General features: G+C 40.0%; 1 protein-coding gene across 1 annotated transcript; it reads left to right on the forward strand.

Moving 5' to 3' along the window:
• Nucleotides 1–4,128: 4,128 nt before the first annotated feature.
• On the forward strand, nt 4,129–10,057 carry bhmt (betaine-homocysteine methyltransferase). The gene is made up of 8 exons (XM_044012972.1): nt 4,129–4,223; nt 4,386–4,518; nt 4,848–4,960; nt 5,115–5,306; nt 7,234–7,381; nt 8,787–8,969; nt 9,041–9,269; nt 9,545–10,057. Exons 1-8 carry the CDS (start codon nt 4,200–4,202, stop codon nt 9,723–9,725), a joined length of 1,203 nt encoding a protein of 400 aa, XP_043868907.1. The 5' UTR covers nt 4,129–4,199; the 3' UTR covers nt 9,726–10,057.
• The last annotated feature ends 2,110 nt before the right edge of the window (nt 10,058–12,167 follow it).

The following is a 12,167-nucleotide window of genomic DNA, read 5'->3' on the forward strand; positions in this document are numbered from 1 at the left end:
TTACCATTTTACTATTTTATTATGTCACTATTTGACTTTTATTTTTAATTTTATGATGTATACCTTTCGTGTTGCTGTGCCTTTAAATCTGTAAAGCACTTTTGTCAACCTTGGTTATTTTTTAAATGTGCTCTAGAAATAAAGTTGACTTGACTTTCTCTGTGGTGTTAATCTTTGGCTTTATAAACAGATAATCTCATCGCCATGGTAATCTGGGCTGAATGACGCATGTAGACAGGGTTTGTGTTGCGTGTCCATTAATGTCTGTGACTTTTGTTTTACAAATGTTTTTCTTTTTGAAATGCCCCGATTACGGTTGCACAATATAATCCCTATTCTTTCCATTCTATTCTACATAAATAGTACTGTTCTGTGTAGTTATGGCCTCTAATTGTTGTTTTTTGCATTTTAAATAAAAAGGGATAAGAGTGATGGGACCATTCTTTTGTGTTTTTACAAATGTGACCAAGTAGAAACCTGACGTAGGTATCAAGTATGTTAGAAAAAGGGGGGAATTGAGTCTCATCTGCTCGAGTCTCAGTCTCATTGTGAATTATTACAATAAAGATAAAACATTGCACTGTTATCCTGGGGGTTAACAGACACACTTTGATTTCATTCTCTCAGGATTTAACATTTGTTAAATAATAAGCTGACAGACTGCAGCAGGTTCAGGTGACAGACGCAGGAAAACTCCACGAGGACAGCTGGTGGACAGGTGTGGAATTACAACGACTGACAATGGTTTTAAAGTTAAGAGGAGTAAAACTGTCACACCTGACTGAGGGAGCGTTTGTGTGTATACACCAGCAGCAGAGCACTTTTCAGATGTTTTATACTCCATTGTCCCCACTTCATAAGTCGTAATATTGGATTGGATTAGATTTTGTAACATTATTTATCTTAATTTTAAAATAGTTTTCTCGTCTTGTCACTGGTTGTAGCATTAATCATGACTTTGCTTGATTAATAATGACTTTATTCTTGTAATATTCCAACTTTTTTCTCATAATATTCCAACTTTATTCTCATAATATTATGACTTTATTCTCATATTATGACTTTATTCTTATAATATTATTCCAAGTTTGTTCTCGTAATATTATGCATTTATTCTCGTAATATTATGAATTTATTCTAATATTCCGACTTTTTTTTTATTAGAATTACAGAACAATGAGGGAGGAGCTGCTGGTGAAAATAACATTTGTTCTTTTGCACCAGGGATTACCACCTCCTGTAAAGGACTCTTCATTTCTGTATCATTTGTTTATTTATGTTTACATTAATGTGCATTGCACATATCTATATTGCCTTGGCTTCCTGCAGTAGCGTGTTTTCTACTATTTTTTACATTTACATTTTTTTAATGTTTTCTGCTATTTTATGGACCAAGCGATAAATCGAGAAAAATAATCCACAGATTAATCGATTATTTAAAACGTCAGTATTTTCCCTTTGAGAATTAAGTGGAACCACTGCCATCGCAGTTGTACATTAACTCACACGTCAATTAACCGCCAGACCGACGAGTTCAACGCAGTGAAGCGAATCAAAACAAGTTCAGGAAAATGCAGAAGAGCTCAGACGTTAATGTGGCAAACATAACCCAACTAATAAAAAAGTGCTTGCACTGCAAAGGGACGAAGCATGGAAGATGATCAATGGACGATACAAGCCCAGAAGCTGAGTTAGCGTCTCTGACTGATGAATTTTGAGCACATAAATCACCGAAATGTGCCTACACTTTGATTTTGATGAAGAAAGAAGGAAAACACCTACATGAGCTACTTCATGGAGATTATGGTGGAGTGGCTCAGTGGTTAAGACCAGTACCCTGTGTGCGAAAGACATCATGGTCACAATGGTCGCAAGTTCGACTCCACCCCTGGCTGATTGTACTCAATTGCATTGTAAGTCGCTTTGGATAAAAGCGTCTGCTAAATGACATGTAACGTAATTATGCTGTGTCCATATAGGGATCTTCTGCCTCACGCACAAGTATCTCCTCCAGCCATCACAGCAGGCCATCATCAGTGGCAACCAAATGTGCAGCAGCAGCAGCAAGAGAGTCTCCCACTCAGAATTTCCCACTCCAGAGCCTGGAGGCATTGTTCATGTCTGTTATCGATCAACGGAAAGGTTTCTGCTCCTAATAAGCATATCAGGATGCCTGGAATAAGCTAGATCACAGAGATGGACAGTCATTTGTTATCCAGCCTTTAGAGATCCAAAAAATGTCGACCAAAACATTCAGAAGGCCTCAGGGATTTCTCAGACTTCTTGAATACGTACCAAGATGCCATACCTCGCGTGACACTGTCTCCAGATATGAAACGCTTGCGAGGAGAATCAAAAGTTGCCTGATTGGTTTGCATCTCGCTGGAACCACCAGCTAACACAGACGCCGAATAACAAGAGACGATTTCCAACCGTACTAGAAAGAACAGCAAAGATTATGTAAAGGTCGCTTGAAGGTCGGTCCACAATGCGAAGGAGTGTCGCCATCATCATTCCTGCGGCATTTGCAAAAAGAAGGCATCCAACGTGCCTTCATTATCACATTTACATAAAACAGGAAAAACCTGTCACTCGCTGTTCCAGACATCGATGAACAATCAATGACTTGTTTACTTCTTGACACGCGAGGAAGTTAGCAGCTCTGTACACACTGACAAAAGTACATGAACAACCATGTTGTGTACTGATGAACGTGTGAACGTGTGTTTTTTAATGCTCAACTTTGTTCCTGAAGATCATCACAATTTGTCAGCTCGTTAATAAATAGATACCATGTCAATAATGTCATCTGTTTATTTAAATTATATAAACTTCAAGCACAAAGTTCGGCTTCTCCCTTTAGGGGGCGCCACAGCGGATCATCTGCCTGATAGATATTGTTCTTGTTTACATAACAGTTATAAGTTTAATGCATGCATAATTACTCAAAATATAGATGTAAATTTTTTTTTATTCATTTGATCTTCTTTTTATCTGTCATACCTGATTTTAATGTGTGTGTATTGTGTGTTGCCCCTCCCTTTTATTTCTTCTTTGTGGGTTTTTGTTATAAATATTGTCTAGAGTTATAATAGTAACTCTAGACACTAGAAACAACAACGTTAGACTAGAACACTACGAACAGGTGAATGTCAAGTAGTGAACCCTGAGAAATGATTATTCTGGGTGTTAATAATTCATTGGAGAAAGAATTTGGAGAAAGAATCTAAACAGAGTAACAGCATCTTGTGAGAAGTGCCAGCGCTACGTAACTACGGCGATGCAAACTGCGATACGCTGGTTAAAGGGTGAAGTTGTTTCTGCTCAAGACAGACAGGTTACACACTGCAGCTTTAACTTTCATTTTAGAATGTCTCTTAAACAGTAACTTCTTTCCCTTTCTTATTTTAATCTGCTTTGATCTTGATTGACCATGAGCAAAAACAAACATTTTAAATGTATTCCCTAATTCTAGATCTTTAGATATTATATTTACATTTTTAAATTGTGTTTATCTTAAATGATTTGGCTTTATTTTGTAGTAGAACATTGCGTGTTGTTAGTTTTTTTAAAAAAAGATTGAAGATTGAATGACTTTATTCCTCCCCCAGGGGGGAAAACACACATTCACAACAGCCCAGTTAAGAGATGAGAATAAAAATAAAATAAAATAAAATAAAATAAAATAAAATAAAATTAAATTAAATTAAATTAAATTAAATTAAATTAAATTAAATTAAATTGTAAGAAAATTACAAAAATCCAAGTTCAGTATCACACACGAATACACAAGGACACTTTCACATGTGACTCTGAGGTGGTGGGATGGAGCCTCCAAATCAAACACAGTAGGGCCCCATGAAGGCCCAGATCCTGAGGCTCTTGAGTTTTTATCTGTATTTGTTTGGTTCTAATACCTCAAACATTAATGAAGCAGACAGAGTCTTGCATTTCTGCAGAACAGTGGGTTTATTTGTGAAACCTGCTCGTGATAAAGAAGGAGGGCTTTAAACAGAAGAAGCAGAAGCAGGAGAAGAAGAAGGGAGGCTGTGTCAGAGGCGGGCGGTTCTTGGTGACATCAGGACAAACCTCGCCCCTCTCTGATTATAAATTGAGCATGGATCCCTCCTCAAAGCCCTTTCCAAACTCACAAGGACGCTGTAGTTGGGAAGAGTGGGCCGGTCACTGCTGCAATAACCATGGCACCAGCTGGAGAAAAGAGAGTAAGTGAGATGATTCTGAGTTTAAGTCACTTGAATTCCATCTTGGAGTTGTTTGTTTTTTCTTTTGCGCACTGTGCGCCAACATGTCACAGACTTGGTGCGCGTGTTGCTGTGTCCGTGAACGCAACTTTGTGACGCACATTTTTGCTTCCTCGCGCGCAGGGCATCCTGGAGCGTCTGGAGGCAGGAGAAGTCGTTATCGGGGACGGAGGCTTCGTCTTCGCCCTGGAGAAGAGAGGTTATGTGAAAGCAGGGCCGTGGACACCTGAGGCTGCTGCCGAGCACCCGGAGGCCGGTACGGAGCTGTTGTTGTTGTTGTTGTTTTTAATAATTGAATTGATCATGAAAATAATCGATATTTGCAGCTAATTCTATTTGATTTTCCTCCTTAAACCAAAATTGAACGATACATTTGTTGGATTGTCATTCATATAAACTGAATATTATAATGGTACATTTGGCAAAAAAAACCTGATGTCATTATTTTTTTTTTGCAGTTTCTGTTCATCAAATATCTTGATTTTTGTGGAGAAAGTGATTTATTTATTTATTTATTTATTTATTTATTTATTCTTTCACACGGTCAGAAATCCACCATGTCTCACAACGTCTTTGCTCTTGCAGTGCGGCAGCTGCACAGGGAGTTCCTGAGAGCAGGCGCCAATGTCATGCAGACCTTCACCTTCTACGCCAGTGATGACAAACTGGTGAACAGAGGACACGCTCAGCGCTTCACCGTGAGTAGATCTGATCTGATCTGATCTGGCCGCAGCTGCTCAGTCCCATCCTGAGTCCTGAATGGAGGGTGGGGGGGGGTTCTGGCATGTTTGTCACGGCAGCCACTCATCATCACACATGGTGTGAAAGTTGACCCCTTTTCCTGAACCGTAGGGCCAGCAGATAAACGAAGCAGCGTGTGACCTGGCCAGAGAGGTGGCCAATGAAGGTGACGCTCTGGTGGCAGGAGGCGTCTCTCAGACCCCGTCCTACCTCAGCTGCAAGAGCCAGGACGACGTCAAGGCCATCTTCAAGAAACAGATGGACGTCTTTGTCAACAAAAATGTGGACTTCTTGATTGCAGAGGTACGTGGCAGAAGAACAACGGCTCCTTAAAGGCGTGTCAGTCCAGCTGTGCGTCCACCACAGTCCTGAAGTCACTGAGGGAGCGAAACGTTGTCAGAAAATCGAATTATCTACCAAAGAATTGGTCAAACACACACACATTGAAGAGCGTTATAGCTGCACATGCAGCTTAAATAGTCAAAATGAGAAATTTGAAGTTCAGAGAAGCAGCATCTCTCCATCTCCACTCCATTTCACTACAACAGTACTAACTAGTGTCTCTTCTGATCAGCATAAGCTGCAGCTGAGCAGGCTCAGTAACCTCCATGCCCTCTCATAGCATCTCTTAACTGCTTGAGTTACCATACACTCACTTAAAAATAGCCTATGCTACATGAGCCATGTCATTTCACAACTTCCCAGAGCAAAGTCGCACGCAGTCGTGTTGCACCTTTCCCTGTAGAACTTGTTCTTTTTTTTTTTTTCCATGTGTGCCTCCTCACGTTAAGTACACCAAATTAAGTACAGCATCAACAAACCCAAGTTGAGAGAAGCAAATATTCCCGAATTAATAATAACCACAGAGCACCTGTCACTCCGCTTCAAGAAACTGTGTGTTTTTGGACACGGAGAACAGTAATACTGCAGTGTATAAAAACAAACCAAGACACATAGGACTGCAACTCACTGTTTATATATTCTTTTCTAGATTAGTCAATGAATAGCTTTAGCTTTAGCTGTACCAAACCTAAACATTAAACTAGAAAAAGGACGAGGAATTGGTTATTTTATTAAATAACCCACTCAAAGTAATTAACCAGTCATCAAACATAATTTCAGCCTTTAAGTATAGATTTGGTATAGTTTTTGGGGAAAACTAGGCACAAATGTACGTGGAGGAATTAGTATCTGCACCACAAGTTGTGTAACTTTGTGAAAAAAAAGTGCGAAAAGTCACAACTCTTGTATCATAATGTGCATGTTAATGTAAAATGTGTGGGTGAATGCGGACTTTTTCACACAGAAGACACAGATTTTCACGCAGGAACTTGGAAACGATCAATGGAAGCTGGTTTTTTTTATATATATATATCTCAGTCTTGCTCGCGTGGATCCTTCAAATCCAGCAGCACCAAGTGCTTTCCAGTACCTGGCAGTGATGCGACATATTCTGGAGGCCAACTAGCACTATTATTGTGTGGAGAAACGGCGCCCTCTGTTGTCAGAAAGGGTTATTAATTGTGGTGGTTCTCAGAGTCTGAGGAGGTTTTGTTTACATATAGAACAAGCATCATTCTTTTCACTCACTGGACTACAACACGGCAGTTGACTATGAGGTTTTTCATTATTTTGAACTTAAACTTTGAATTTAGGGCTGAACAATTCATGTTTTCAGTGGTTGCAATTGAATTATTTTTTGGACTATACTGACTATCTTCTCTGCAAGTTAAAAAATGCACCTCATACATGTCTGATCACATTCTAAAGTCAATACTGAACTGAACCCCGACTCAAAACATATCTCATATCCCAAATAGAACTGCAATGATAATTTTTGTTACTGATTAATCTGTTGATTATTATCTCGATTGAATTGATTTGTTTGGTCTATAAAATGTTAATTATCTCAAATTCCCTCAAACCAACATTTTTCAGTTTTAATTATACTTTTTTGGTCAAATGTAGCAGTGAAACCAGAAAATATTCACATTTAAGAAGCTGAAAAATCTGAAAACTTGTTTTAATTATAAAAAAAATGAAAACGAAAACCTAATAATCAAATATCAAAATAGATGACGATTTCATTGAGTCATTAAATAATCTTTGCAGCCCTAATCCCAAATTACTCATCCGAATCCCAACCCAACACTCCAATGTGCTACAAGAAAGAAATTTCACACAATTTGACTTCTAATGAGATGAATTGATGTGTTTTGTTTGCCTGCAGTACTTTGAGCACGTGGAAGAGGCTGAGTGGGCAGTCCAGGTCTTGAAGACCTCCGGCAAACCAGTGGCTGCATCTCTGTGCATTGGACCTGAAGGAGACCTGAATGGAGTGAGCCCTGGAGACTGTGCTGTCAAACTCGTCAAAGCTGGTACGACAAAACTCAAACTCACTGCCAATGTAAGACAAATTGTCGAGTCAGGGTTGAGTCTCAACTTTGACTCTGACTCAGTTAATGAAGATTAGACGTTGGCTCTTGGGACTTGAGTCTGGAAGGAATATAACACATTTGTCACTGTTTCATAGACCTGGCATTTGCCAAGTAAATGTCCCCCATTCATGATTAACCTGAGGTTACACTGAGGGAAGGGAGAGGGAAGACAGTGGTTGGAGGCGGGGCTTGATGAGCCTGTCAGTGGCAGCTGTGACTGATGATATTTAAATGACACCTCATCAGGGGTGTCAAACATACGGCCCGGGGGCCAGAACCGGCCCGCCAGAGGCTCCAATCCGGCCCATAGGATGAATTTGTTAAAATTTCACACTACGATTACAATCTAAACGTAATGTCAAATACAATATTTTTCACTTCCAGATACCAGTGACTAAATGTTTGTGCCTTTATAGATCCAGATGTGATGTGTAAATAGCAAATTTAGGCATGATATTGTTGAAATTGCACTTATATTTCTAAAGAAATGTCTTGTTTTGTAAAAATATCCGTCATTAAATGTAAAACAAAGGAGAAAAAACAAAGGAGTTCTTGTTGTTCATAGGTTATTATGCTATTATTTTACTATTTTTACTGGTACGGCCCACTTGAGATCAAATTGTGCTGTATGTGGCCCCTGAACAAAAATGAGTTTGACACCCCTGCTTTAAACAGAGCGAGCCCTGCCTCGGTGGCCAAAAACCAAAAAAATTCTTCTAAAAAAAAAAATCACCCTCGTGCAATAAACAGGATTTCACAATCGTGTTTTAATCATACTTCCCACAAACATGATGGTCTGATATTAGAAATGCATTATCCACCAATGGCAACCAAGCACTCCCTGTGCAGCTGTGCCTGCATGTGCTTTGAGTTTATATTTCCAATAGTTCCTGTTTCTTTGCTCCACATGACAAAAAAAAAATCACTAAACGAGAACATCATTTCCAGGATTAACATTTTCTGACATTTTTCAGTCCGAACAAGTACTCGATTAATTGATTATAAAAATAATCTATAGTTGCAGCACTAAAAATATATATATTTATAGATGTACAGTCCTTTTACCTTTTAAAAAAAAACAAAAAACGGTACATTTTCACTCCAGAACATGTGTTAAGTATCAGTCAATGTCCAATCTAAATGAATATAATGCATTTATTTACATCCCAGGCACAGGTACGGTTCAGATCCACGTTAATTTTCTAACACACATCTGAGGATAATGAACGACCTACGTGTGAGACCTTTCAAACCTAATGCCCTCATGAGTTAATACACATCAGTGTGTGGTGGTTTCTGAGCCGATAACCTTGAGACCTGATCATCGTTTTTCCTTTTTTTGCAGGAGCTCACATTGTGGGCATTAACTGCCACTTTGACCCGGAGACCTGTGTGAACACCGTGAAGATGATGAAGGCGGGAGTGGAGAAGGCCGGCCTGAAGGCTCACTACATGTGCCAGCCGCTGGCCTTCCACACCCCCGACTGCAACCGCCAGGGTTTCATTGATCTGCCCGAGTTCCCCTTCGGTACAAATACCCACCAAGATTTTTTGTTTTGTTTTGTCACAAACTCACTGACAATGTTGTGTCTCTTACAGGTCTGGAGCCAAGGATCCTGACCAGGTGGGACATGCACAAATATGCCCGCGAAGCGTACAAAGCTGGAATCCGTTATATCGGAGGCTGCTGTGGATTTGAGCCCTATCACGTCCGTGCCCTGGCTGAGGAGCTGGCCCCTGAGAGGGGTTTCCTGCCTGCTGGCTCTGAGAAGCACGGCAGCTGGGGTAGTGGCCTGGAGATGCACACCAAGCCTTGGGTCAGAGCTAGGTAAAGACATTTCTGTTCCGTTTCTGGCTTCGGTCACAGGTCTGGGAGGGTGTGTGAGACATGTGGAGACGAGAGTAGAGCAGAACTGGTGCAGAACTCGATTCATGCCGTGTTTGAAACAATTCTTGCAGGAAATCTTGGCTGAATAGTCAATTTTCCTTCAATCATCCAGGTTTAAGTGACTGGCACATGGATTGCCATAGCTGAACCAGCATGAGACGTTACCGTTTACAGATATAAATGATCTTACAGAACTCCTCTGTACCTCCCTATAGGGCCCGTCGTGACTACTGGGAGAACCTGAAGCCTGCCTCTGGTCGTCCCTGCTGCCCCTCCATGGCCAAACCCGATGGCTGGGGTATCACCAAAGGCCACGCTGACCTGATGCAGCAGAAGGAGGCCACGTCCCAGGAGCAGCTGAAGGCTCTCTTTGACAAGGCCAACAAGGGCCAATGAGCTCCATCCCTGAGGTGAAGATCTGAAAGGAAGGAGCCAAGCGGTGGTGTGCGAGGAGGCAAACCCACACATCCCCTGAGTTTACATACCAAAACAAATATAATGGTTATTTCTGTCTTAAGGACCATTTTTTTTTAAAATATAACTTTACAAATGAGCTTTCCAAATGTAACTAAGATCGAGTGCCTGTTTCAGTACAGTGATATCTGTAAAACTAACCTTTCTACAAAGCTCGGAAGAGCAGCTGTGATGTCCCTAACACTCCAAAAAAAGTGCTTGTTGTCTTAAAAGAAATTAATTCTATGTCGCAATAAACTTCCAACTGAACAAAAGCAGCATGTGTCGGTGTTGTGTTTGTTTTTGTCAACAAGGGAGCAGGTTGCATGTTGTAGGTAAATCCTCAGCAAATGAGTCCATCGAGCACCTTTGGGTTGAGCTGGAACAGAGATCAGCAATTGGTGGCCCGCCAGGATCAGTATCTGGTCCGGCAGGTGATTTAAAAATAAAAATCTGATCTTGGTCTGATTATTTGCTTATCTCCCATCTTTTTGGAGCTTTTATCCAGAAAAAAATATGAACTGATTCAAATAGATTCTGTTGCTAGAATTGACAGTTAACTTTAAATTAAAAATAAAAACCCTGCAAACAAATATTAACTGTATGAGTTTGTATCTCACACACATTTGTCTTCATAACAAGCTGCTGATTGAAGACAATGTCCACATTACTGTTGGCTTAAGGCAGCAAACGTAGGGTTTTGTTTTTGACTGAAGACGTTTGAAGGCACTTGAAGGCCTGATGAAGATACGATGTTTTGGCCCAATATTCAATTCCCTCAGCCACATTTACTTGCTGACCCCTGCTCTACAGAATGAATGGGCACTAATTCCCATGACACAAGTCTCCAGACAAGAGTGCACACTGTTATAGATGCAAAGGGAGACCAACTCCATATTAAAGTATTGTATTTGAAGCATTTGAATACATTACAGTCCCTGTTGGTGTAATGGTCAGGCGTCCAAATACTTTTGTCCACATAACATGTGTGTTCAGACTGTAAGAAATGTGTAGCTGATTGTGTCAACTGCACATTTTTAGTAGTGACATAAAGTAGCAATAATTGTGCAAAAGTCACTAGACAGACCAAATGAACTTTGAACTGTGGCATATTCCCAAATTTTGCAAATTCAAACTGATTTAAAAAAAATGTAAGTACTTTTTGCTGTGTTTATACATAATTATATATTATATTATATAATATTATGTGTCATATCTCCAGAGTCTTGCCAATGTACAGTCCCATTAAACAGTGAGGGTGAAAAAATATTAATGGAAAGAAATCAAATTATAACAGAGAGCAGTCAATGATTCAAGATTCTTTATTGTTATTATGCAAGCATAACAAAATTTCCTCCCGAGACTCTCTGTCAGGCAAAGTGGGACTTCACTAATTCACAGAACAATAATAATCTGAATACTAATGTAATACATGTGTGAGAAATGAATCCCTTTACCAGTGGTGTTTATAGGTTGAAGATAATGAGCACATGAAAACATGTCCAACTTGAAACTTGATGTACTGTTACTGCCATCTAGTGGCCAAAATATCCAGCACACACAGGCTAAATACTTTGTATTTCCCCCCCCACCATTCAGTCTGAACTGGAGAAGGGTCCACTTGTCTACATCTTAAGTACTAAAGATACATTAACCTGTGTGACTGAAAAATCTTTATGGATACTCATGTTTGTATGTGTTTAGTTGCTTTTGTTGTTGTTTAGTTGTTTTGTAAGTGAAAAAGTTTGGTTTTCATCACTTTAAAATAAGTACATTAGGCAAGGGCTGTGCTTTATGCACGCTGCCATCCTGCTGCACCGAGTTTCATCAGAGCACACATATCTTGAGACTTTTCACTCAATTAAAGAAGAGTGGCTCAGTTCACACTAACCTGATGCATGAACAAATGAAGAAAGGGGGAGGAAATGGCAGAGAGAGTGGAGGGAGCTGTAAAAATGAGTGTTTACGTCCTTTCTGGTGAGTCAAGGCCATGTCGTTCCCTCACATGCTTGGAAAGTCTGCAGTCGTAGCAACAGACATCGCTCATTTTTTACACACTGGGCCTTTAAGGCCTTGTGGTTGAATGTCAATTTAAATCACCAGGTGTATTTGACTGGATGGAAAGAGCCTGTTGAATCTCAAGTCTTAGTGAACAGAGCCTGAAAAGCAGAAGGGCCATGACTGTTCCTGCTCCAGAGTAGAAATATTAAAGTTAATATTTATACTGGACATCCAAAAGGACGTTTGGATGTCTGTGTTTCTTCAGCTGATCTCTCTCTCTGGTGATGACATGATGGAAATGTCAGGATGTGGTGTTTAAGAGCCTGGCAAACTGTGTGAAATGACATAATGTATGCCATTGTGCCCCAAGAGCATTATTAAAAT

The sequence above is a fragment of the Solea senegalensis genome, linkage group LG21, assembly GCF_019176455.1.
Source record: "Solea senegalensis isolate Sse05_10M linkage group LG21, IFAPA_SoseM_1, whole genome shotgun sequence".
NCBI classification, from domain to species: Eukaryota; Metazoa; Chordata; class Actinopteri; order Pleuronectiformes; family Soleidae; genus Solea; species Solea senegalensis.